Source organism: Chanos chanos, chromosome 4, assembly GCF_902362185.1.
Source record: "Chanos chanos chromosome 4, fChaCha1.1, whole genome shotgun sequence".
NCBI lineage: Eukaryota > Metazoa > Chordata > Actinopteri > Gonorynchiformes > Chanidae > Chanos > Chanos chanos.
In genome coordinates, this window is record NC_044498.1 from 13,669,961 (window position 1) to 13,695,607 (window position 25,647).

At 40.7% G+C, this 25,647-nt stretch overlaps 1 protein-coding gene across 2 annotated transcripts in view; it reads right to left on the reverse strand.

The window, feature by feature from the left end:
* sptbn1 (spectrin, beta, non-erythrocytic 1) overlaps positions 1-25,647 on the reverse strand; it is a 55,027-nt gene that overhangs the window by 25,156 nt on the left and 4,224 nt on the right. Inside the window, exon 2 of one of the 2 annotated variants that reach the window (XM_030771616.1) lies at positions 12,670-12,879. In XM_030771616.1, coding sequence (XP_030627476.1) covers positions 12,670-12,814 — 145 coding nt within the window. In that variant the 5' untranslated portion in view covers positions 12,815-12,879. Of the gene's footprint in view, positions 1-6,293; positions 6,945-12,669; positions 12,880-25,647 lie in introns of those variants that run through there. The other variant, XM_030771617.1, reaches the window with a different exon arrangement.

Genomic DNA, 25,647 nt, shown 5'->3' on the forward strand with positions numbered 1-25,647 from the left:
ACATATTAGCGGGGTTGAAGGGTTAGCCTAAGGGACTAAGAGTGATGAAACAATGGTGGCAGTGTTCCACTCTTCCTTTCACTGCAACAGCCCTAGCAAAAAAAAAAACAGGAATGTGGTAGCATCTGGTATTATCGTTCGGTAAACACCTCGCTCCTTCTGCATAACCCATAGCCATTAACACAACCCGTCGAGCAGTTTGGACCGTTTGACAATAAACACTTAAACCATTTTTTTTTGAGAGCCAGTAAATCTGAACTGTTTTTATTGTGTTTACACTGACTTACAGATGTGGTATTTTTAAGAGTAGTGGTAGGGGTGGTGGAAACATGATTTACAAGCTCTGCCAATGGAAGAAGACCATAGAAACTCTGAAGGGTCACAAATGGCTTTTTAGGGCATCTGAATGTCATCTGAATGCCATTTCCAATCAGTGGTCAATTTTGAGACCTTAAGGCAATTCAGACAGGGTAACTGGATCAATACAAAAAGTCTGGTTTTTCAAACAAGGTCACTAGGTTGTCTTGCTGTGTCCTGCTATCAATATGACAGTTGTGCAGCTCTAAAATAACCTTTATAGATCAAATCTTGACTTTCATGGTTTGCATGACTACGGATTGGTGTAACAAAGCACTAAATTTATAAAACTTTCTCTTTTAGCGTCCACTCCTAAGTGAAGTACACACAAGCATGTAAACACTGCCACTGAAGATGATTTTGTGATGACCGTCTAAGAGCGTGCTCATTCCACAAGACTAACATCAACTTACCAATACATTCTCCAATTCTAGGGCTTTCTGTGATAGCGTTCAAACCTTGGATGATTCTCATAATGGAGACCATACACTTTGGATCAAGCAGAACGTGAGCAGGGAAGTCTCATTTGTCTTTTTTTTTTCTTTTTTAGGTGTGTGTTGTTGAGACATAAACCTTTCAGCAGTGTATTGACATTTGCTATCGGTCTAGACACAATTCATCGTCTACTTATAACAAAATAACCTAACTAAATAACAAAACTAACAAACATGGTATAACGAACGTACTAAATAGTTAGAATTACTCTCCATTCTCCGAGATATCGAAGCAGCATTCACAGAACTGAATGACCTTGATCCTCAGTTCTTTCTTACTCCATTTTGTCTTTTAGCAAGCAGGAAACAAAAGAAGAGGGACAGAGCCAGATGGGATAGGGGTGTCTCATGACAACAATGACAGGACAGGAATTATTGATTTATTGACTCTTCCTGTATTGCAGTATCATTTTTTTTCTGCTGGATAAACCGCTCCCTCTTTTGCTATTTAAAGAATACCAATATTGTCACAGAATTATCATGCCTGTCACACAGCCCTGGCTGCCGACATTTTAATATAAAACTATCTAAATAGCATTAAGGTGGGTGCTACAACAATAAAAGGGATTAAAAAGAACATAGTAAATCATTCACTGAAACATGACCAAAATTCTTCATGATAATTAACACAGTGAAACCTCAGTACAGACTAAAATAAGAGACTCTGCACATATCTGCTACATTTCAGGGATCTCCATGCATGTTATGGATAGGAAAGGGAAGTCTTGATTAGGACTGGGGTCCTTCAGGCACTTCAGAATGCATCCTTTTCTGGACCTCCACCCTGAGCTAACAGGAAATAGCGCATACATGTTTAAGCCAGCATTCCAGACAAACTACAGGGCTATCCTACGAATCTCTGAGTGTTCCACTGCTTCCTCTGAGCTCTCTGCTATCTATAGACAGCTCTCCACAAAATTCACATTTAACATTTCTACGAAATGAAGTTGATTGAGGCAACTCCCTTCACAAATACGTAAAACAAGTAATTATGGTAAGGACACACTAAAACAAAACTGTTTACTTTTCAAAAAACCTATTCAGAGAAAACACAATCAAGGTAGCTAAAAAGAGGAATGAAAACAAGTGCCAAATAAAGGTCAAAATAATATCTGTTCTTAAGGAGTAGGAAACAGTCTGAACAAGGCAGGCTAGAGGTTTGTGACAAACTTCTTCCCAATCTGATGTATCAACATCCTATAGCACAGAGGTCAGCAGAATGGAATTCCACTGATTTCCTGTGTGTGGAGTGCTAGTTTGGGTGTTAAGGTCACATCAGCATGTTTAGGGTGTGAGGTCTAGAGCCCAAGACATCAGTAAAAATAAACTTTCTCCATTGATGTATAAGGTATATAATGAGGAAACGTGGCAACAACTTCATGGAATTCATATATGAATATGCAGAAATAAGGATATGATAACACATCCTAGGCCCAAAATATATTGACCCATTCCTTTGTGTGTGTGTGTGTGTGTGTGCGCGCGCGTGCATGTGCGCATGTTGAACATTAGTCCTTCCTACACACAAGTACAAATCACATGTCACCCAAGAGAGCAAAGTCAGTCAAAGTGACTTCCAAACTTGCCCTCGGGTACTCTATAATGTCCACAATAAATCACAGCGCGTAATTCCTAAACTCACAGTGCTGAAACTTGGATTCATGCAGTATGTGACCACATTGTTGCCATTCCAACTGCGCAAGGTAGGAACTTCTACACTCCGTGGCATCCTGAAATACAGTGACATCTTGAAATCTGAACAGTCTCTGTGACACGGAGAATGAATGATGAACAATGTGCCGTTCTACGAACATTCTGTCCCTTACAGAAACAGTAGAGAATGTCAAATTACAACAAATTGTTATAATGCTTCAACTGTAACATACTTGTCTTATTAGTCATGTTGAACGGAGAGGGATTCATGCAACTGTATATGACTCAGCAATTAGTTTATGGATCAGATTTAGTAAATAGAGACTGTTTCATTCCAATTCTAAGAAATGGGCAACAAAAGGATCAAGAGAAGCTCCAGTGTTTCAAAACATCCTTACTTGATCAAGGATTAGTTCTCCTATCCTAACCCCCGACTAAAAACATACAGGAGTCAAAACACCAAATCCTCCACCAGTAAGTGCACAATGTGTCCATCTCTTGCATGTTTGCCTTGTTCTCTGCCACATTTGTGCTGATATAAACCCCTCCCCTGGTTTCAGGAAGAGAGAGATTAGACTGGCAGATAAGGAGTTATGGCAGATGGGCATGTGGTCAACAACACAGTTTCACATTTAACCATCCAGTGAATCAGCTGCTGCCTTCAAGGGAAAATGAACCTGCACCACATCAAAACCACAACACCTGTCAGATATCATTAAAATAAAGGGAACAGCACATTACATTTAAATCACTCTAAAAAAAAAAAAAACCCTGATATTTCTTTGGACTTCAATGCATCTCGCGAAAGATTCTGTGGTATTTGTGAAACTGATTTCCACTGGTAAATTCACATATACCATTTAAAAGTTTGCTGTCCAAGCAAACAGTATTTTGCGTGTCCTTGCTAATGACCTGGTCATTTCCCATCAGGCCTGTTTCAGGCCTTACTACTTCAGTAAATAAAAGCAGATGACCCGTCGTAAAAACAATGCTGCTCACTTAACACTCTGCCATATTTCTGACTACTTCTCTTGAGGTTTCTCTTCTTTTCATGCATTAACACTCTCTAGAAGGGTCAAAAGAGGAGGGAAATCTCTACATCCTTGTCATTGTTAAGCACTGTTGATGTAGTTTACCCGTCATACTAAAGATCAATGTGGCCCTTTGGCTTCACTGGTAATTTTTAAAGCTCTCTGTCTCATTTCCATTCATTGTCCACCCCCTTTCACTATGAGGTCTATGATGTATGAAGGAGAGTTCCCATCTCTTTTTCTGTCATGGCTTCATAGCGGGTCTATCCTGCTTTCTGTTTTTTTGCAACACAATAGGAGGATTCTTCTAGGACGAGACAGCCATAAATATATTTAGAGCTAACCAGCCACTGTGACTACGGGTCACAAGCAAAGATGGAGCATTTTGTTATGTCACGCTACTAAGCAGAGTAAATCAAACTTGTTAAAAGAGAGTGAGTCTAAACCACCCTTCGCTTCAGCCCCCTGGCCCCATCAAAGCCTCCTCCAGCTCCATGGCTCCCACTGTCTCGCTCCTCAAAAGCAGTGTTCTTGCCAGCAGCAGAACAGAAGGTCATTGAGAGAGCCAGACTGGGAGAGAGGCGAGTTGGCAAGGAGACTGGCAACAAAAGCCTCGCTACACCACGCTACCCGAAGGCTTCTCCACGCCTTGGCGGTCTGGACTTGCGGTGCTGTCCAGAAGGGTCTGGTCAAGCCCAATTATTTCAAAAATAGATCTATGATCAGCTGGCTTTACCCTATGGGTAACCTTAGCTATTCAAAACTGACCACTAAAAGCAGTTTGTCTGCATCATCTAGATTCTTCTGATTATTCTCTCTGCCTTAAACAGCAAATTATAAACTTGTAACGAATAGGGCCAGAGCTCGATTAATTATAGATAAGAATTTTATATGCTTCCTACAGAATCATAAGAACACATCGGGTTAGCACACGTGATCCAGAATAGCACACTAACATAAATCTGCAATTCATCACCCATTCACAATGGTAAACAGAATACAGTATTGTACAATACACGGAATACAAATGTACACACAAAAACTTATATATTCTGATTGTTTTCCTTTCAGCACACATAGGAACTATTCAAAGCCATGTTTCCTTACACCTGGATAAGCATGCACAAATGAAAGTATTTCATGGTTTCGGGACTCAAAACTCCATAACAACATATACTATGATACACAGTGTCCTTTTCTCGGTGGAGACAGTGAGAGTTCCCATGCTGATTTCAGTCTTAACCGAGTTAAGTCGTTCTAAATGGCCGCGTTAAAACGGAGACTGACAAACACATCATGGATGTTCCCGCTGTCTTCTGTTTGTAAAGGCTTTATGATTAGGGCAGGACCTGTAAAGCTTACTCATTATACACAGACTGGACAAAAACAACTCAACAGAGAGAGGTTTTTTTTTTTTTTTCAGTTGGTGATTAGATATTATGTGCTGTTGCTTTCATGTGATTTAGTCATGCCAGTTCTTTTTTTAAACCCTTTAAGGAAACTGGATCTCATTCAAAACTAATTCTCAGACAGTGTAGGTGCTGGGTGTTTGCTTAATAGTGTGAATGAGTGCTGACACTGTTACTTGACAAGATCAAAGTCTTTTATCTTGAAAGAGAAGTGTCCCTCACAAGTACATTCATATTTCCATGTGTACTCCCTGATGTTTGAAAGTCAAACAAAGTTCCAAAGCAAGCATTGCATTTAAAGACGATCATGAAAAATTGGCAAGAACTACTTGTCTTCCAGCTGTGGTAAATCCTATGACAAGACCTTTTGGGCACTAACAAAACTAATTAATGACTGAAATGTTGTTGAGTTGTTTAGCTGTTGAGTGGTGCTGGTGCACTCACAATGATAAGCTGAACAACTGTCCTGATTCTCATGAATCTCGTGATTCATCTAGTTGCAATTTAATACTCTGACCTTATTTAGTTTTCTTTGCCAAATATCAATATGAAATTCTCAAGAAGTAACATCAGTAATCACGCCATTTTTACTTCACATGACCTGGCCTATGGCAGTGTTTCTTCACTGTAAATGGTACATTTTCACCATTAAAAGTGAAAACAAAGGAGATGCATGCACCACATGTGTGTACTGTTAAAACTGTGCCATTTTAAATAGGCTATGGTATGACAGATCTCACTGGCACAGTCAAACAAATATAATTGTCCAGGTTTGCCCAGGTACACTGGAAGCCAGAAACTGTCACATTTCATCGAGGACGGCTGAACAAAACAGCCCCTCCCACGTTCTTTTCTTGCCATTGTTGTCTGCAGCTGCCCATATAGGGTGAGCAGTCACCTTATTTACTTAGCTTGTCAGTACACATGTGAGGAGGGGGAGCCAAACGAATTAAAGTTAGAGAATACCTGCGATAAAGAGCTGACTTCAAAAAGAAAAAACAAAAACTTCTTATTCTCCTTTTTAGTCGTCAAAAATCCTCTCTTAGTGATCCTATGTGAAACCCATCCATTAGTGGACCAATGCCAACAAAAACCCCAGACATACCACATCCTCCCTTAGTCCCCTTCCTTTCAGGATTATAAGGCATTAATGGGTCTATAATAACCAAAAGGAGGGAGCTACACACTAGTCCCAGCTGTTTTCAGTATTTCTACATTAAATATTAGCAGTCATCAAAACAGAAACACCATCAAGTTCAAAACTGTAGATCCTGTGTTCGCAGCTGCCCACGGAGCTTCGCATAGCAACGGCAGTAAACAATGGAGCTCTTCCTCCAGACCCTGCTTACCTTGCAGCTGTTTGAAACGCCCCTCTAACTGGTTGTAGTTGAAAGGGACCTGGGCTTGGTAGCCAGTGTCTGGGCCTGGGTACAGACTCTCTTGAGCCCCTGTAGCCCAATCAACATCCATGTTCCCTGTCCAAAACGGGAACTTTGAATAGATTCCTTACGACCTCCCAGAACCCCACAAAAACAATGGCAAAAAAAAAATGGAGGGAAAAAAAAGAAGGATCCACTTGGCTTTCTGGGGGTTTTTTTGGTCAGTCAATCCCCTCCTTCCTTCTCCACCACATTTACTTTGTTTGCACAGAAGAAAAAATATCCAGTTAGAGAGTTTATCCGGTCCAGAGGAAGGATGGTCCGTTGAAACTGTACCCGGTCCAATAGACGAGGAGCGACGAATACAGCAGGATCTGCCTGCGAGGGGGGTAGCTAGTATTGCTCTCCTTTGATTGTTCTGTCTTCCCTCCCTGGCCATTCAAAACAGCCTCACCCCCCTAACACACACCCAGCCACCCCCTCCTCCTCCTGTCGCATGTGCTTGAGAAGGGAACTCTCGCAACCCACAGCCTTTACTCACTAGACCAAAGCACTGGGGGTGGGGAGAGGGCTCCAAAATAATTACACCAGTGCACCCTACACCAGCAAAGTTAGACAAAAAGGAATTCAAAGTGGCAGACTGAGGAAATGAAGGAGGGAATGAAGGGTTTTTTTTTCTCAAGACACAGCACACCTTTCGCAAGCCCACAAGGTGGAGAGAAAGGGTTAGGGGGAGGAGTTGAGAGCAGGGAGGTTGTAATTTCATCAGAGGCTCTGCCCCTGCCTATGTGTTTAGTGATGATGTCACTTGCAATGACTGCCAGCATTATGGGGAAAGGAGGAGATGGGTCATACCAAGTCTCTGGAGTAGATGGGGGGGGTGGAAATTGACCAGGATACCACTCCATTTCCCTGCATTGTTATTTAAGTTGTGAAAGAGAGAAATGTGGCTGTAGAAATGCTAAATGCTCTCCTTGGGATGTCAGGGTAACCAGCTTCCTGTCTAAGGCTAGCTTGCAAACATCCTGTCTTGACGGGAACTCCAGCTCTAACCCATTACCCCCTTTTCCTTCAGTGCTTCCTTCAGCATGAAAAGGAGGGAGCTCAAATATGCCGTGATTCACATGTGTTGTTCTCTCGAAGCAGCGTGCAGTAACTCTTCCAAAGAGATAAGTGTGCGAAACTGCACGAAAACACACTCATAATTCACACTCCCACAAACATTTCTCTTCATACTCCACTGAGAGCATGAGAGTATGAAAGTTGCTGACATTTAACAACTGTTGCTGGAAAACGTCCACTCCGAAAGGTCCCACAACGATTAAAAAGAAAATGATGGATGGCATTATTAGCATTCTGTCTGCACTTCATTCCGACTTGGCAGACAAGCTGAGATATGATACAGAAAAAATAGTTATCAAATGTTTGCAGATTTTTTAAATGTATTCTTCTCAATACAAAGCATCATCTCACAAAATCTTTTTTTTTATATATATATAATTATCATGAAATTATTTTATTACTTGTGGGACCTCTGCAGCAGTGTCCGACTGAAAGGTGTGCTGATCACGAATTCATACTGAGAAGTACATCAAATTCATACTGAGACGAGAAGGGGCTGCTTCATCTACAGTTAGCGTAACCCTTTCAGATGACTCATAAACGCCTGACTCTGCCTGCTGTACTTTTCTAAAAATGCAAACAGGGATGTCACTTGTTCTTCTCAAAAAGAAGAGCCCATGGTAAGAGGTCAGTGAGCCACAGATAAATAACTGTTCAACCCAACGTGTCTCATGACTGTTTGTTTTCATATTTAAGTCTTAACTATGTAGCAGATTTTATTCAGCATAGGACCGATGCCTATGGCAAGTATGAGGGGTGGGCCTGGGTGGGCACCTTTAACAGGCAAATTGTAGTCAAACTCTTGTGGTCGTGTCACAAGGCAACCACGTGGTCAACACTCACCCCTCAGGCACAAGTGTCCTCTCTCGACCTTTTTCACTTCTCTATTTCATCGCAAGAGAATCTGACTCTCGATTCAGAAACGCCAGCTAATACTGAGAAAACAGCCAGAGTTTTGTTTTCTGCTTTCATCTGTGAGCAGCAGAGGGTGGTGGCGGTGGGGCCGGGGCTGGGGTGGGGGGGGGGTCTTCCTGGAAGGCTTATTAGTCACTTGCTGTAAGCGTTAAGAAGAAGATAAAACGTTAAAAAAAAAAAAAGCCATTATATTATGAGTACTCATAAGGTGAAAACTTGGAGAGCTAGTGATGACTAATCTCTCTTTGGTGCCTGTAAGGAATAGGACTATTGTCAAGAGTTCATCATGGAACACTAAGAGACCTGAGTTTACTTAATTTATTGGATGTCAGAGTGACATTTTGTTATTGAATCTGACAGTATGTAATCAATAAACATTCTAGATCTATTTACAGTATCTGTATGGCTGTCATTGTCTGTATTCTGCTTTATTACCAGTTCTAGTTTTGATGTTTTAAATTGAGTATGTCTCTGAATTTAAAAAACTGCAGAACGAAGTTGAATGTCAGTGAAGAAAAGTAAGAGAGAGCAAAGTTTCCCACGAAAAATATTTGGATCATTTGGATCACTTACCAAGTGCTAGAGAATGTGTGTAACTGTGGAGTTGCTTTGGGTTGAGAGTAAAACAATAGCCCCATTGGAAGGCCAATGAAGTGGGCTCTTCTCTTAGTTTTCACATGATGTTCCAGTGTGATCTCCAAAAGAATGGGTTTGCGAAACCACACAAAATCTAGCAGCACATAACCACAGAATGCCAGAACATGGCATTTATTTGGCATAGAAATCATCCACTTAGCTGGTTCATCATAAGGAAACTACAGTAGTGACAATAGCTCTCATTAAGTGCACTGACGTGAGCAAAGGAAGTCATAATAGTGGAAACGGGTGATGTCATAACACATAAAATATGCATATGCATTCTGTTTTAAAGGGGTGTATGGAAATGACACTGTGGCCTTGGAACACTGTTACCATGGTGAAATTTACTAGCACCTGGCCTGCGAATGGGAGGAAGGAAGGGAAAAGGAAACAAAGGGAGTTTGTGGGTGTTTCCTCTGCACTGAGACATGTTAAGCTGTTATGTGCACAAGCTTCTAGAACATTCTGTAAATATCCTCAGCCAAGTTCACAAAATGATAGAACATAGTCTATTTTTCTGCCGAACAATACAAATGAAATTAGGATGAACAGCAAAATGTGGATGGCAATCAACAGATATGAAAGGGTGATGGTCATGGTAATAATTTAACAAGCACTTTTTAAAAATCCATTTAAATATTTTTATCTGACCTGATCAGAGGTTTAAAATAATGGAATGTTTTTATTTACTCTAGTCAACTGAATAGCTCTCACCGAGGGGCTAGATTTGTGAGGCATGGCGCTCTCCTGTTCCTCCCATATCTATGAACTGAGTCCTGAGAAAAGTTCCCTCAACAATGCAATGCCATTTAAAAACATTAACAGCTAAACAACTAGCTCATTTATCTTGCACAGTGCGTGTCAATAATTCAGATATCTTCAGCAGAATGCTAGCCTATTGCCCCATAGTACTCCAGCGCACTACGTGGGACTGTGTGTGTGTGTGTGTGTGTGCAACAGCCACTGAAACTTAATCCATTATTCAGAGAGGACACTTCACTGAAGATCTAGAGACAACTATCTGATCTCCTAATGCAAACAGGATGAGACCATATTGAAGTGACTGTGCTCTCCTCTTCAGGAAGACCCGTGCATCATGATAGTCACGATAAGATGTGTTTTGAGATTAACTGAAGTGCCTGTTTTTTCTTTGGGGTTTTTTTTAGTTCTTTTTTTTTTTTTTTTTTTTTAAATGAGGACTGTTTATATCAGCGTTAACCATTAGCACTTTTTAAACAGGGACACTGATGTCTCCTCAGGCCGATGTAGGAGGAGACCACACAAGTTGATGAATGTGCGGTGTACACGCAAATGCAAATCCAATAGTGTGTGACCAGGCCAATAAAGTTACTAATAAGTACATCTGAATGTTTTTTGACACTTGGCTCTCTCCAAGGGGTGGGATAAAACACTTGTATTTTATTTTAAATAAAACGCTATTCTACAAATCATTTGTCTTCAATCTGGCAACCCTGAACTGAGGTGGGGCCGTAAGGAGGGGCCATGAGGAGGGGCAGTGTGTCAAAGTCTAGGCCTCCAGTCATACTCGGCCACATGGTACATATTAGCAGAGTATGCTGACTCCTCACAGGGGAATCCTGACTTATCAGACCACTGGGAATGCGATGTGTGCTTGCATTACAGTGCACTTCCTGTCTAAATCAAAATGAGTCAGGATCCAATAGAAAAGCACCCCTAAGGGCTTGCTTGGGGTTCTGGGACCGCCAGTAAATAATGCCACTATGTGTTCAGCTTCTGACCTGAGATCTGCAGGGATATTTAGCTCTGAAAGGTAATAATTAAAATTGAGATGCTTGCTGATCCTAATTCTACACAGAGGTCAGACTATGACCTAAACCAGGTTAAACCAATTAAATTGGTTGACATTAATAACAGAAGAGAGGATGGCCAACAATGCTGAAACCTCTGGCGACACCAGTGATGCCCTAGTGAATAAAAATTATTCCACAAACATACTTTATTACTGGGAAAACAAGTAATATGTTAAAGAATTATGTTGATTGTGTGATTATGTTGATCTATGTTGACTGCCCTCTCTCTCTCTCTCTCTCTCTCTCTCTCCCCTTCTCTCCCTCACTCTCCCTTTTCCCTCTCTCTCTTTCTCTGGTTCCACTTGTACCCGCTTCCATGACGACAGGGTGGCAAGAGCAGAGGCGTATTCTCTGGCGGTCAGGAATGCAGGAAAACAGAGTCATGTGAAAAGCAGGATGCTTGTCGGAATGCTGAGGCCTTTTTCGGAGCTCCCAAAACAGTTTGTGGTCTCGGGAAAGAAAAAAAAAAAAATACGAGACAGAGAAACACTTTCCACATTCCATTTTCTGTCCCTGTTTTCTCTTTCTTCCGCAGAAATATTTCACTCACTTTTTGAGCTGAGCAGTGACTGGGAATGCGCTTTTTACATTTCTACCTATGATCTGGTTAAGCTCTGCTGCCAGTAGGGTCATTTGAGCACTACCAAACGCTGTGCACTTTAAGTGCTCTCTCATCTGCTATTCCTCCGGGCTTCCATGAGCAGGGATCATGGGCAACGTGGTACTTTTGTAAACATTCCACTTAGAACACTTAAACAACTCCTGCAAATTAAGAAAATGATTTACTATGGGCAACAATATCACTGGAGTTCATTATCATTTGATCAAAGAACTAAATTACTTTTAGAGAGAATAAATGAGTCCTTTGCTGGGGTACAACAAATCTCTCTAAAATACACTGCGCTCCTCTCTGCCAAAAGACTATATTAATCTTCCTCTTGGAAACTGTTGAAGGTGCCTTTCCATTTTCACAAACCAACCAACCAAGATCCCAGGACTTCCATTCCCACTACGCTTTTGGCACATGTTTACTCATAACACTTATGTCAGCATGTCCTGGATATTATGTATAAACAGGTGCCAAAGGGTGCCTGTTTATATGTAAAAGCACTCTTCTTCAACAACTTAAAACAGGTGGAAATCTCAAAGATACCTTCTGATAAAAAAAACCCCACTGAAATAATCATAAAAAACATTACAGGACCAACTGAGAATGTTGCTTTTTAACACACGAATTTTCTGTCACTCAGATACTTTGGTGAACTACACCAAACACAATGTTGCTCCTGAACCAGCCTCAGTAACATGGGAAAAGGTGAGACAAAAGCAGTGAAGGGGAAGGAAAAACTGTGAAATTCTCTCTCTCTCTCTCTTTTTTTTTTTACCTGCAAAGAGGCGGAGTGGGGGTAGTTGACAGGGAATACTTTGTGGTGGTGTTCAGTTTCTCACCATTCTTCTGAGAGTGGAAGTGGATCATTACTTTTCAGGCACAGACGTGAGAATCACTGAATTGGCATTTAAGAATTTCTAATGAAAGTATAACCTATTAAGACACTATGGTCCTTTGCGATGGTACAATACTCCAAAATATTGTGAAGTGATCACAGTTATAATATATTTACTGCCTGTCACTGGCACTGGTATCGCAAATTTCATTTGTTTTAGCTGTTTTAGCATCCATGTATATTTTTAAAATGACTCTAATTTCACTGTGTGAACTGTGTGTTAAAAGTCAACAGTACATGTACTGATTTTTGGAGAAAACATCGATTCTCATCTCATCTTCATTTGGCATTTTGATTTTTCCCATACTCTGCCAGCCCTCAATGTGCCCTCACCTGCCAAGGCCTTGATGCGGGAGCGCTCGAAGAGACGGGCAGAGCTGTTCTCGTTGTCCCACTCATCGTCCCAGCGGTTGTTGACAGTATCCTGGTACTGCTGCTGGATCTCCATGTGGTCATATTCTGCGGCTACTGTCGTCATCCTGACCTTTCACCTTTCACCTTTTCACCAATCGCACTTCCTCATGGGTGGCTTCTTCTGAAGCCCTGCGGACGAAAATCGGTTTTTTAAAGCATTAATGAAATGATCATCTGACAAATGCTCACACCTGTGTGTCAGTTGTTTTGAAACAGAAGCATGAGTTACATAAATGATTTGCATTCATCAATATGTACATGTTGTGGTGGGAAATGGGTTTAACATTGTTTGATTTCTAACAATGAATTTATTCTGGTATACCATAAGCATCCCTTCCCATTATTACTAATTCATATAAACATCACATCTTCAGCAACTTAAAATCAAGGAGTTCTTTACTTTTACCCATTCTCTGTGGGACTAAATAGTGAGTTGGAAACTGTTTTTAAAAATGGCCCTGTAGAAATAAGTAAAATAAACCCACAACTCCTCCTAAGTTGCATGAGCGTCCCAACATTAGCAGTTTTCTATCATGCGTCTTGAGATTCAGTGTCACGCCTACATGCTTACTTTAAGACACACATCGCCACCCCCTGGGGAACACTGGTAACTGTACAATACAACGTCACATCAGCTTTACAAACCACAGACACTTGGGTACAAAAGGTAGCCTAATTAAGACTCAAGGACTCAAGTATATTTTCAGACCAGTTCAGAAATTCAAACCAAAAGGGTTACTCATGAAAGCGACAACTTGGACAGGCCGCTGTCAGAGCTGTCCTGCCATAAAGACGTTCTCTATTAATGCCCTCGCTCTCGGAGGTGGCTTTATTTGGACTAGTTCGGTGTGATTGCAATCAACTCTTTGCTCTGAAATGCATGAGCACATCCTGGCTTGATGAGCTAACCAAATACTTGGTGGTGGTATCAGAGTGTGTGTGTGTGTGTGTGTGTTGTGTTGTTCAAAGTTTCCTTATCAGGACTCGGGCAAGAGCAGTGAGAGCTAAGAGATCCAACACTAACAGCAAAATATGGTGAAAAAACTGCATGAACTACTCCCAGAAACAGGAAAGAGCATTGCAAAGACAGAATAGGGGCTTATTCTCTATGTCTAGCTTATTGTATTTGTGATTCAGCCAACATGTTTGACAAAGGTTATTCATGTTTGTAATTGCTGTCATAAGGCTACAGCTGTGTAAAACACTTTTCTTTTCACTTTCCTTTTAATTCCTCCCAAACAATAAAGACTGATTTTCGCTCCATTTTCTCCCACTTGAAATAATTTATTAACATCTCAGAGCTGATGGTATGTGATTATTGCAATTACAGAGAGCAAGTCTCAACCCAGCAGAAGAGCTGCTCTTAAACTTCTCCTGTATAGGCCATTGTCTGCTTTTGTGTCTGAGAAAAAATTGTGTTTCAGAGATTTCAAGCTGCTGAGACTGCGTGTTAGCATCTTTGCATTGTCTCTTGCCGGAATAAATAAATATTAAGTGGTAAATAAATATATTTTTAAAAAAAAACAGATACTGGAGAAATGTGCAAAAACAACTTGGTGGCAAAACATGCACACACAGATGAATTACCAGATTATCCAGCTGCTGGAGAGGTAGGAATGACATACAGAATGAGAATCAGTCTCTCTGGCCAAATATTCTTCCTTAATCATTGTTCTTTTTTGCTCACAACAAGGAAGATCAGGAAATGAATGAAGAAAGCATGTTGAGCGGTCATAGAGTTGATTGTGGTCATAGAGACAGTGTTTGATGTGGTATATATTCCTACCTACATTTCAATTGGCTTAATAACAGCCTTAAGAAAACATCAGGTTACTGATTTTCTTCTACTGTCTGAGCACCGTAAGTCATGCACAAGCCAGAGGGAGACTATAAGAGCACTTGCATGCATTCTTTGACAATGCGCTGCATTCAAAACGTCCTCTTATCAGAAAAAGTGAATGTTTGTTTATGCAACATCTTATCTACAGCATTTTGCACTTCAAGTGAGTTTTTCAGGGGAAACCTAGATAAACAAGGCCTTGGACTTCATAATCGTAATTTCATCTACTGATGACTATCAACCATGTCTTGGACAGTCACAGTAATGTTCTGGTTTCATAAATAAGAAAATATACCATACAGTTATTCGAGTTTGGCGACATCCATTCTGAAAGAAGATAATTAGCGAGGGAAATCAATCCTTTCATACTGATATGCCTTGGTCTTTACACAGTTTGTGTGTATGGTTTGTGTCTCTTGGGTCACTATGCAGGTGACAGTTATTGTGTATAATGCCTAACTGACTGGTGGGCAGGAGGCTACTGTAGCCCTGTCCACTCTGCTTTTTATAACCTCCACACTGGCATTTACCCAAAGGCTGCTGTGACAGCACGTCACAGAGAGAGAAAGAGAGAGAGAGAGAGAGAGAGAGAGTCTTCTATTTCTGCTACTATCCACACAACTGCTGATGCTTTTAAAATACTCTGCATTCTGAGAATACTTATTACAAATTTTGAACGAGGATTAGATGACTGTGATAAATTGTTATTTAGATTTCTCAACTGCCTCCTATCAAAATTTTAAATAATGTGAGAGGTAACGCTCAATGTAAAAAAGAAAATCAAAAGGCTTTTTTCTCTTTCAGTACTTAGGGAAATCAAAAGGCTTTTTTCTCTTTCAGTACTTAGGGTAAAGTGCTGCCAGTCATTTTCTTCTCGTATAGTCTCTATGCTCTCCTCCTACCTCCTAGCCTCCCCCTCTATCTCTTCAATACCATTACAAACTCTTTAGGCCCATTCCTCCTCTGATAACAGCCTATACACAAGGCTCTCATATAGGACTGCTGGCCAAGTGCTAACTGAAGAGTGACGTAGGATTAAAATGCACAGTATGCCACAAAACTTGTGCAAAATAGCCTACTTCTCACATTTAACATAGTGGGTTTTTTTTTCTAGACTAATAACTTTTTGGAAGGAGAAGCGCAGAAGTCTGCAGAACAGTAATAGCTGTTAACAGATTTAATTGTACAGGTGGGATTCACTTACTGTTTGATACGTTTATTGAATTAGCGCCTCCTGCTTAAAATAACATGCCCCGTCTCTGTTTTTCTTTTCAAGTTATTTAGGTCTTTTCAGGATAGCTCTTTCAAAGCAACGTCTTTTTCCGTGCAATTCATCCTAAGCTTCAGAACTACCTATTGATTGTCTAGTCTTGCGCATTAGCACATTAACATGGCGATTTCAAAAACCTTTTATAATGCAGACCTGCCTAAAAACCACTGCAGCTTAAATATTGCTGAAACAACAGATCGATTTGTGGGAAAGCCAAAATGGAGACCATCATCAACAATCCTCTGGATCGGCAGTTGACTCATTAGAAGTGGATCATCACATTTGACATTTACTGGCACTGAACAGAGCAGTGGAGATGAGATTCATCTCTACTCAAGGAAATGAAAGCTGAGATATGGATCTGCTTGGAGCTCCCGTAAATGGCCTCCACTCTCGTATTTTTTTTTTCTTCTCCCTGGAAGGAAAAACAGTCAAAGAGCCTGTGGGACTACAGAAGCCATTATGAATCAGGAAACTTGAGCCCCCTGCCAGTGAATCTCATGAAAAACTGCCACAGATTAGGAGGCACTGACTCTTGTTAAACACACTAAAAGAAACACTGGATTTTGAGGTCCGCAAACCGAAAGTGGTGCTTACACAGTACACACTGAGATGAAATGTATGCTGGCCAAGAACTAAATAAAGAAAATTTCTTGGTGCTGAACATGAGTATTACCTGAGGTCTTCCATGCTGAAAGAGAAAATATAACATAACGACGAAAATATGTGTTTGTACTATTTTGGGTATGAATCTGAGACAGGAGGGTTTAACCTCCAGGAGAGGGCACTGCTGCTGTAAGGCAACGTAACTAAATGGCAACAAACTGCCAAAACCTTACACCAGGCAACACCAAACAGACGAGCTTAAAAATGCCTCAAAGATCTAGCAACTGGTGTTGAGCTTGTTTATAGAGTCACAGACATTATACTGTTGAGTAGCGTGCACTTGCAGCTGTCTTATCCTGCCTCACTAACATTTCGGCTCCACTCCCACAAACAGCTAGGAGAACCAACCTGCTGTCAGTCAGTAAAAAAACAACTGAAAAACAAAAATAAAACAAAAAGAATTAAGATATCTTTGCAGGGTAAAAAAATCGTAAAAAAAAATCGTAAAATATTTTACATATTTTATAACCTCACAGTTCTGTACATGTTCTGCATGACCTCACATATCTGTAAATAAAATTCTAAAGAGAACCAAACCTAGTGTTTAAAATTTCACTGCTGGTAAATTTCACCCTTCAAATGAGAAAGAAAAGAATTTATTACAACTTGAGTACAGATTTGCTGAAATCTCCATGGTTCCCAGTGTCCATGGTTACCTATGAGACCACGGTCAGAGAAAGGCATTGTGGAAGCTTGAGCTTCCCATGAAGCAACCTTCCAACATTAACACAGCTCTACAACATCACATAAAACTACCCTGTCAAGGAGGCAACACTGGTTAGATGTTTCTGTGTGTAAACCAGAATGCGTAACCACTTCCTCCGTAGTCAGCAGCTATCCAACGCCATTTTCTTCCATTTCCACCGTTTCATAATGTTTCTGTGCCATGGTGCTTCTGGATTTCTTAAGTGCTTCTGGATTTTTACTGCACATACAGTAAACCTCAGTGGAGGAATGTATATTTAAAATCAACATGGCTACCAAGCTATGCATTATTTACTTATGAAAGAGGGAGGTTCTATCACAACAGCCCCTACAACTCCTCGCTTCAGCATTTCTGCTGCTCTCGAGTCCTAGAAACTTCTTTTGTGCCAGAGCAATTTGAGAAAATCTACATTTTCACCGACAGAATGGTAAATACAAGCGATGCGTGGGAGGTAGTTGGCAGTTTTTCCATGGTTCACGATGATCAATTTGGGTTGGGCTGACACCTACTACACTGCCCTGTATGATAGAGCCGTGGGATGGGGCTTCAGCAGAGACGCATCCTTCAGCTCCCAGAAGCCCTCCAACTCCTCTTACATCCCACGCACACGCACACAAAAACACACACACACACACACACACACACACATACACACACATACACACACACAGATTCAAACAACCCTGAGCAAACACATGCATACTTGCTCTCTCTCTCACACTACCAATCTCAGTCCAGTCTGCATACACCCACACACACATGCTATGCCGCACTTATGGTGCCGATCTGTGCTATGGATGCCAACTGTTCCTTACAGGCTGACTCTCCTTCCAAAGCAACAGCAGCACTATAGCCTTGTACATTTTAACAACTCTGCTATGCCCGTAATCTACGGCATGCGGCGTGGCACCTACCAAGTCTAGATCAAAACACTACTCCCTTTGGATGCAACAACGCTTTGAGCTTCCAGCCAGTAATGATGTTTTGGGTGTGTCCCACGCTCAGTGGGCTTGCATGTACAGAATGTGTTTGGTACACAGAGAACCAGCCACTATGTCTTTTCCTCAGAAAGCTTCCATGTCTTACTATGCCTATTGTAGGCTAATGTCTGTTCATTGGATATATTCATAGACAAAGCTTCCTTAGCATTTACTGGGTTGCTTAGTAACAAACACAGCCAACACTGCACAGACAGTGCGGTAGCAAAAGGAGAACCATCTGGCAGCACGAATTTTGCCCATGTCACTCAAAGAAAAAGCTTGTAGATTTCAATTAGAAATACGATGAACAAACGAGATGGTTCACAAGTGGTCCAGAACTTCTGACAACTAAGGTCAGTTAAAGCTCTGCATAAAAACCATGTGTTCACTTTCAGTTAAGTGTTTCGTTTCTTTTTTTTTTTTTTTCCATTATGATCCATATGGACCAGTACTCTCAGACTAATGGCCAACTGCTGAGCGCAGGCTAAATTTAGCCCTAGCATCAGCATTAATGTTTCGGTAATGCAGACATTAGGGCAGGGAGGTATTCTATGTATTGGGAGTAAGGTTCAGTATTGCATATTGAATAAGCTTGTAAAAAAAAAAAAAAGAGAGGCAGACTTCTTAAAATTGTGTGTTTTCATCCCAGTGTTGCCATTGGTTTATGAGGGCTTGCCATCTTTACTGTAGACTCAGGCACATAAGATCAGTTATTAAAAAGGCACCAAGCATAACAATGTGTAGTTATGACACAACGCAATTGGGGGGGGGGGGGGGGGGGGGGTGAAGTTGCCTTGACAACATGGGGCCTGTGAGGGAGATAGCTGAAGGAAAGACACCCAGTGGAGGTAAGGACATGACCCTACAGATCAAAAGCAGAGTGAGGAGTTTTGGCTGCTCTCCATGCCTATGTTTACCCCTATTCCCAAAAACTTCAATGCTATGCCAAACTTCTAACCATGCCCCTGAGATGGCTCCTTTGGAGATATTAGAAAAATCACTGTTTCTCAGTGCTATAACTGTATTGAACCGGCTGTGACTGTTTGTGAAGTTATGACCAGTGAGGTCTTTTTTTTCTCTCAGATGGAGAAACGGGTCACACTGAAGAACAGGCAAGGATCATAACTGCTTCCCTATCAGAGAGGTCATCATGAAAACACGTGACCGTACTCAGCAGCACTATAGAAAATCCTAGTTAATCCCAGTGAAAACACTGACAGCACGAGGAAATGAGATGGAAACAAAATGAATGTCACTGTAAAAAAAAAAAAAAGGATCATTCTAAGGGAAATCTGATGAATAGTCTCTAGCCCACAATCGCTACGAATATTCAGACAAAATATTTCAGCCAGTGTAAACGACAGAATGACGGGCAGTGAAGAGGCATTTTATCACCATGAACAAATATGTAAAAATGGGAATATTTCCTCTGTTAAGTGGATTATCAGTCTTCATTTTGATTCAACGAATACATTTTCCCTGTTATATGTCGTCCTGCCACATGTAGATTCAATTAACATAGGACAGTTAATCATGAAAAAGATTTCCACTGTTAAGCCTAAGGTCAAGAGACATACTAGCTGAACAACCCTCTGACAAAAGCAGCTGCTATTATGTTCCTCAAAGCAAATTCTCTGATGGTTAGCCTGAGAACCATTTACAAAGGCAAATGTCCAAAGCTTTGACAACAATGTGGGCGCATTGTTTAGCATGTCGCAAGACTGATGACAACAAAATCGGGGTTTGTGGGTACAAATAGCAAGTATGATGCACAAGGAACAGATGTGTGTGACTGAAAATCAAGTTCATCCAGAACACAGAGAACTCCTGTTACGCATTATCAACATCTTCCCATTAAGATGCATCTCCCAGTTTGCTTCGGTAATCTTCCCTGGTGCTGACAGGAACACACAAATCAACAACCAGCCCTCTGGTTACATTTGAGGTCATTTTGACCATGTTCAGTGTTTGATGTCTGTCAAAAGCTAATTAGGCTCATTTTTTTTAAAGCTTGATACTTCTGGCTTTTGCTAATTTAAAGGTGGGAGGTGGACATAAGATAAAAATAAACATGACAATGTGTTTTCATAGATCTGTACACACTTTGTATAGGCCTACTAATTTGGAGTGTCCAGAGGCAATGATCACTGTCATTAGAGGAGTTTATTCTTGAGATGAGCAAGTTGGGCATATGATAGGCTAATTAGAAAAATCTGGATAAGACCCACCTGCAAGCCTTTAATAGGCTGTTAACTTTGGCTGAACAAAACAGATCAAAATAAACTAATTTGTGGTACTGCAAGCGCTTATTTAATGCTGTGAATTTTACATTGACGAACTAAAAGAGTCTCTCAGAGTAAAGATATGCAATGTTTTGAACTACTAGCTATTTCAACGCAGGTCAAATTCAAGTGTATTTTTCATAAGTAATTTTTTTCTGAAGTAAATGGATTCAGCATTGATTACGTGCAACAAACAGATCTTCAGACATCAAAAATTTTTCAGTTTGTCCATTTTAGGTGAAGCAGTAGGCCAGCAGACATGAAATGGGTAAGACACTAAGTTAAGAACGACTAGAACGATTCTGTGTTGATTTAAGCTTGATTTGAGCCCAAAACACAAAAGAAAGTAGGTCTATTAAATTTGAGAATAATAGCTAGGGAATTAGATCATATTTAAATCATGACTGCTATGTCTGTTATTTGCCTTTTCTTTTACTTTGCTTAAAAAGTTGTAACTGGTAACTGCATTCTTTTCTTTTTTCCGTTTGATTAAATGAATGAATGGATTAATTTTCCATTAATGCAGATAGTAAAAGCATGTTAAAACAAGCAAACAAACCAAAAAAAAAAAAATTCAGTCCTGTTGCATTTTGCTGGAATGAACAGGGTACAAGCTATACACATAGCGTGTGCACAATTTTTTTCAAAATCAGGAGAAAAGATGGACGTCCTTAACTCTAGCTGACTCTTACAAATAGTTTTAATTTTATTGGATTCCTTTCTGGCCTGATAGGGTTTTTGTAAGATTAAGGTTTGGTTTATGGGCATGTCACTATGACTCGATGACACAAACCAGACCCCCACAATGACAAATGAGCCAATCAGTCATCTGTCTTTTGTTAGGCCACGGAAATGTCATAAGCAGAGAATGGTACACTAGACAGAGAATGAGATTCATTATGACCTCACTTCGTGAAGCCTAGAGTCTCTGGAAAATGTTAGGCGTTTCCTCCTCTCTCCACAGATGCTTTTAACAAAGCAGTGACTTTCTGGACACTACATTCACTGCTCTTTGGATAAATCAATAGACAGTCAACAGGCAAATCTTTGCACTGGAAAGCAGATGATAAACATCAAAGTGCCTGCAAGAGTCTTCATGTTTTGATAGAATGAGTTAGAATAACAATTCTAACATACAAGTTACAAAAATGAAAATAAATGTATTAATTAATTTGGGTTTAAAGGTCAGGACCAACATAAAATAACCAAGTATCTTGATGGAGCCTTAGCCATCTCTCAGTGGAATGCAAAGAGGCTGTAGACACTTTAACCCTATCAGAGTGGTATCAGAGAGAGACCTGATTGTGGTGTGGGAAAATCCCACATCTGCATTCTTAACACCTCCTTCCTCTAAGCTCTCTCAGTCGCTGAGAGAGTTGATAGCGACATTCCAATGGGGTGGCTAACCATATGGCCATTACCACGAAGACACAGCCATCAGCAGCTCGTCTAACTAGGATGGCTACCTCAACACCCTTAGCATCCCTTTCCCAGTAACTTAACAACAATATATGCTGTTGACCATTGTTATGGTAACATAAACAAGGGTTAACAAAGGAGATAGAGTAGTCATACTCAACCCAGAACCAGCCAGTGCTTATAGGGATACCAACAGCACTACTGGTTTATGAGACAGCTACCAAAAGACCTACTGTCGTTGCTTTGGCACCCAGCTCCACAAAACATTACCATTTATTCCACCTTCTTTCAAGAGAGTGACAGGGAATTATGGGATTACCCAGATGACCTTTTATTACGTTTGCTGTCCTCCCAGCCTAACAGATTAATAACTGAGTGTCTAAACATTTGTGCTAACTCGGCAATGCTTAAGTGCTCTGTGTTTATATAGGTCTAAAACGATTTAACCCAGATTGGCACCTTAACACCGAGAAAGGAAAGAGTCTCATTTCTGTAGAAACACTTGCTCCACCTTCGCTCTAGCATCATTTTCATCGCGTTTGCCATTCCACGGGTCTTTCCTCGGAAAAGCCTCCAAGAGTTAAATTTTCGTCTGTTTCACTCCACCCAAGTCCCTGACGCTATAAAAACTGAAATTGAACACATCCAATCTGGATTCAGCAGGACTACACTAGAGAACAAATAGCACCTCGGCGAAGTCTGGTTGTCATTAAACTAAAACTCTTTCTCACTCTTACTCCCTCTCCGCAGTTCTCTTTGCCCCCATCCCCCTCTCTCTTTCTCCCGTAAACGCCCAGGGCTTACGCAACCAGAGCCTTCACATCCTACTCTTATCTACTCCTTTTCCCCCACATATTTCTTCAACATTCATATCTCATTCTGTCCCTTATCCCAAAAAATCAGAGTTTGGGTTGGGAGGAGGGACCGGGCTCTGCACTGTGGACAGTTCATAGAGCATATTAATCAAATGCTAAATGGAGCAACCGTGATTCATGGAGATGAAATATGAATACCTGCAGTAGCCTGGTCAAGGCAGACAGAGGATGGGGGAGGGGGGGCATACAGCCACACCAAAATCTATGGAGACTCCAAGTCTGGCTATTATCACAGTGTGAGGCATAAAACATTTAAATCAAACTTTAGAAATACATTTGAAATTTAGTATATCAACAACAAATCGACCGTAAATTGTTTACATTATACAGATTTTGAGTCGCCGACACCTTCTCGGCTCAAAAAACCATTCTCATGATACCTACGTGGGCCGTATTTTGGTTCATTTGACTTTCTCTAAATGTGTAAGAGTGTTAGAAAAAGACAGTGGGACATGGATGGAGTATAACAGCAATAACAAATCTAAACACTTACAGAAAACGATCCCTAAAAGATCAGCACAGACACTCTCTAACAGATGGCTCAGTAAACCAACCCCTCTTTCATAGTGAAGGTAACACAACGTTAAAACGCTTCCAGCACAAGTTCAAGAGGCAAGCAGCACGAAGATGGATTTACAAGACGTGCTTTTTAATATGAGCAACAATGGGTCCAAACCACAACTGCTTATGCAGTCAAGGTACATGTCAGAGAATTCACATGGAAACTTAACCAGCGGAGCCACATGTCAGCACTTCCATTGCATCTGCTGTGAGACATGGAAAGTACAGGATCTAAGCAGAGAAAGGTCACAGACCTGGGAAGTGTGCATCTCTTTAACGTGACCTCCTCTTTTTCAGAGTCTCATCAATGACTTCCATGTCATGTCAGAAAGAAATGAAGAAAACATAAAAGTCAGATGACTTACAACTCTGCAGTTAAAGCATATTTTTTGTCCAAAGTAAGCCAGGTCACTACTGAAGATCTGTGAGACATGATGACAGCATTTATTCCGAACTGACAACAGGGAAGAACTTCATATCTTCAAACAGGAGACAGACTCAAGTGATTATGGAGTAGCCTAACTGTAAATTTCAGCTAAGAGTGTTTTCAGAGAAAAATGAGCACCTAGATCCTAAAATAAGACAAATAAAGAGAGAGAGAGAGAGAGAGAGAGAGAGAGAGAAAGAGAATAGGGCAAGAGAAAGGAAGAAGAACATGTCTAAGGAACTGCTTTCTTAATTCTGGATTATAAATTGCAGATTATAAATATGGATTGCAGTATGATGTAGTAAGACCTTGAAACTAGGGCAGGTTACAAAATTATGCAAAATCGTAATTGCTTGGACATTTATTTAATTACCGCAGAACCTCCTTTTGAAATAAATTACATGTGACTTGTGTTTCTATCATCATAGAAAAATGTTTTGAAACTAATATAGGCCTATTATATGAGGTGTTCAGATTATATTCTCTCCAACATCATTCCTAAAGTACTATCACTTTACTACTGCACTCAACAAAAAAAGTCAGTCAAAACAGCAAAATACTATAGCTTCAGGATCAATTTTTTAAAGGAGAAAAACTGAAATAATTTCCTCAGCAACGGAGAGTAACAATAACACCAGACATTACAATTATGTCCATCTTGTTCTGAATCTCACCGTATCGGTTTACATTCTTGCCTACGCCACAGTTAAAATAATTAACAAAAAATGTGTTTGTTGAAACATGAGGCAAACACCCAGGATTTTCTCGTGAATGTCCTCCCTCCACTTTAGAGATGAGATCAGTTTCGGCCGAGAAGTCTGACGTGTAGGCTACTACACAGCCTGTATCGAGTGAGCACATCAGGGTGGAGTCTACAGAGCATCCTGGACCCGGGCCAGAGCAGAGGGAGGGGAGAGGAATCGCTCACAAACGAATTACGTGTATGTAGAGTGTGTCCCTCACGCAAGTGAGAAGGCCAATGTACACAGCTGCATTTGGTCCACTGGGTGTTTTTTTTTTTTTTCTCTGTCTCTCTTTCCGTTCATGGTGATCTAACTGGACAGCTAGGACAATCTAGAGAAAAGAGAGTGCTACGTGGTTGTAGAGATACTTGTTGTAGGCAGGGCTTTGACCAAGAAGGGAGTGAGTGTTCAAGGCAAATCTTAGAGATTTAAGTCTCATGTAGGGTTCCGAGAAGTGAGAATCACAACAGGGAGCAAGAGAAGCCCCACCATGGAATATGGAGATATTACTGATATATTGACTAATGTGGTAATAGGCAAAGCTGAAAATTCACAGCACCATGTTCAATAATGAATATTTCAGAGGAGAGGATCTTTCACGCACAAAACTCAATATGCTTTCCAAACGACCAGTGCAAGAATCACAGCTCATTGAGCTTGACACCCGGGAGATGGATAGAGTTACATGTACAAAGCACTAATACTGAAAGCTAACTACAAGATTACAACAACAAAAACATCCTTCTCATGTCAATACATTCTCAACTCAATTCATATCAGTACCGCTGCAGTACCAGGACAGAGACAGCTTTCCTCCACTGACCCCAATAACATCTTCATGCTTTAGTATTACATCACAGTACTGGCCTGCGTTTCTTTTGTTATTAGAGCTCATGATATAAAACAGCCACAAACATATAGATAAGCTTTGGGCAACTATGGTTGGTGAAGTATATCTTTGAGTTTCAGAACAGGGTAAAGGCCCACAGTGCAACACAGCTGTGCATTCTTCAGCAAATACTTAGCTTGAATTCCCCTTCCCAGCTGGATGATCGAATGAGTGAACGGACGGATAACAGTGCAAATTTAAACTGCAAATAATCTGATGAATACATCAGGTAGTCTGTT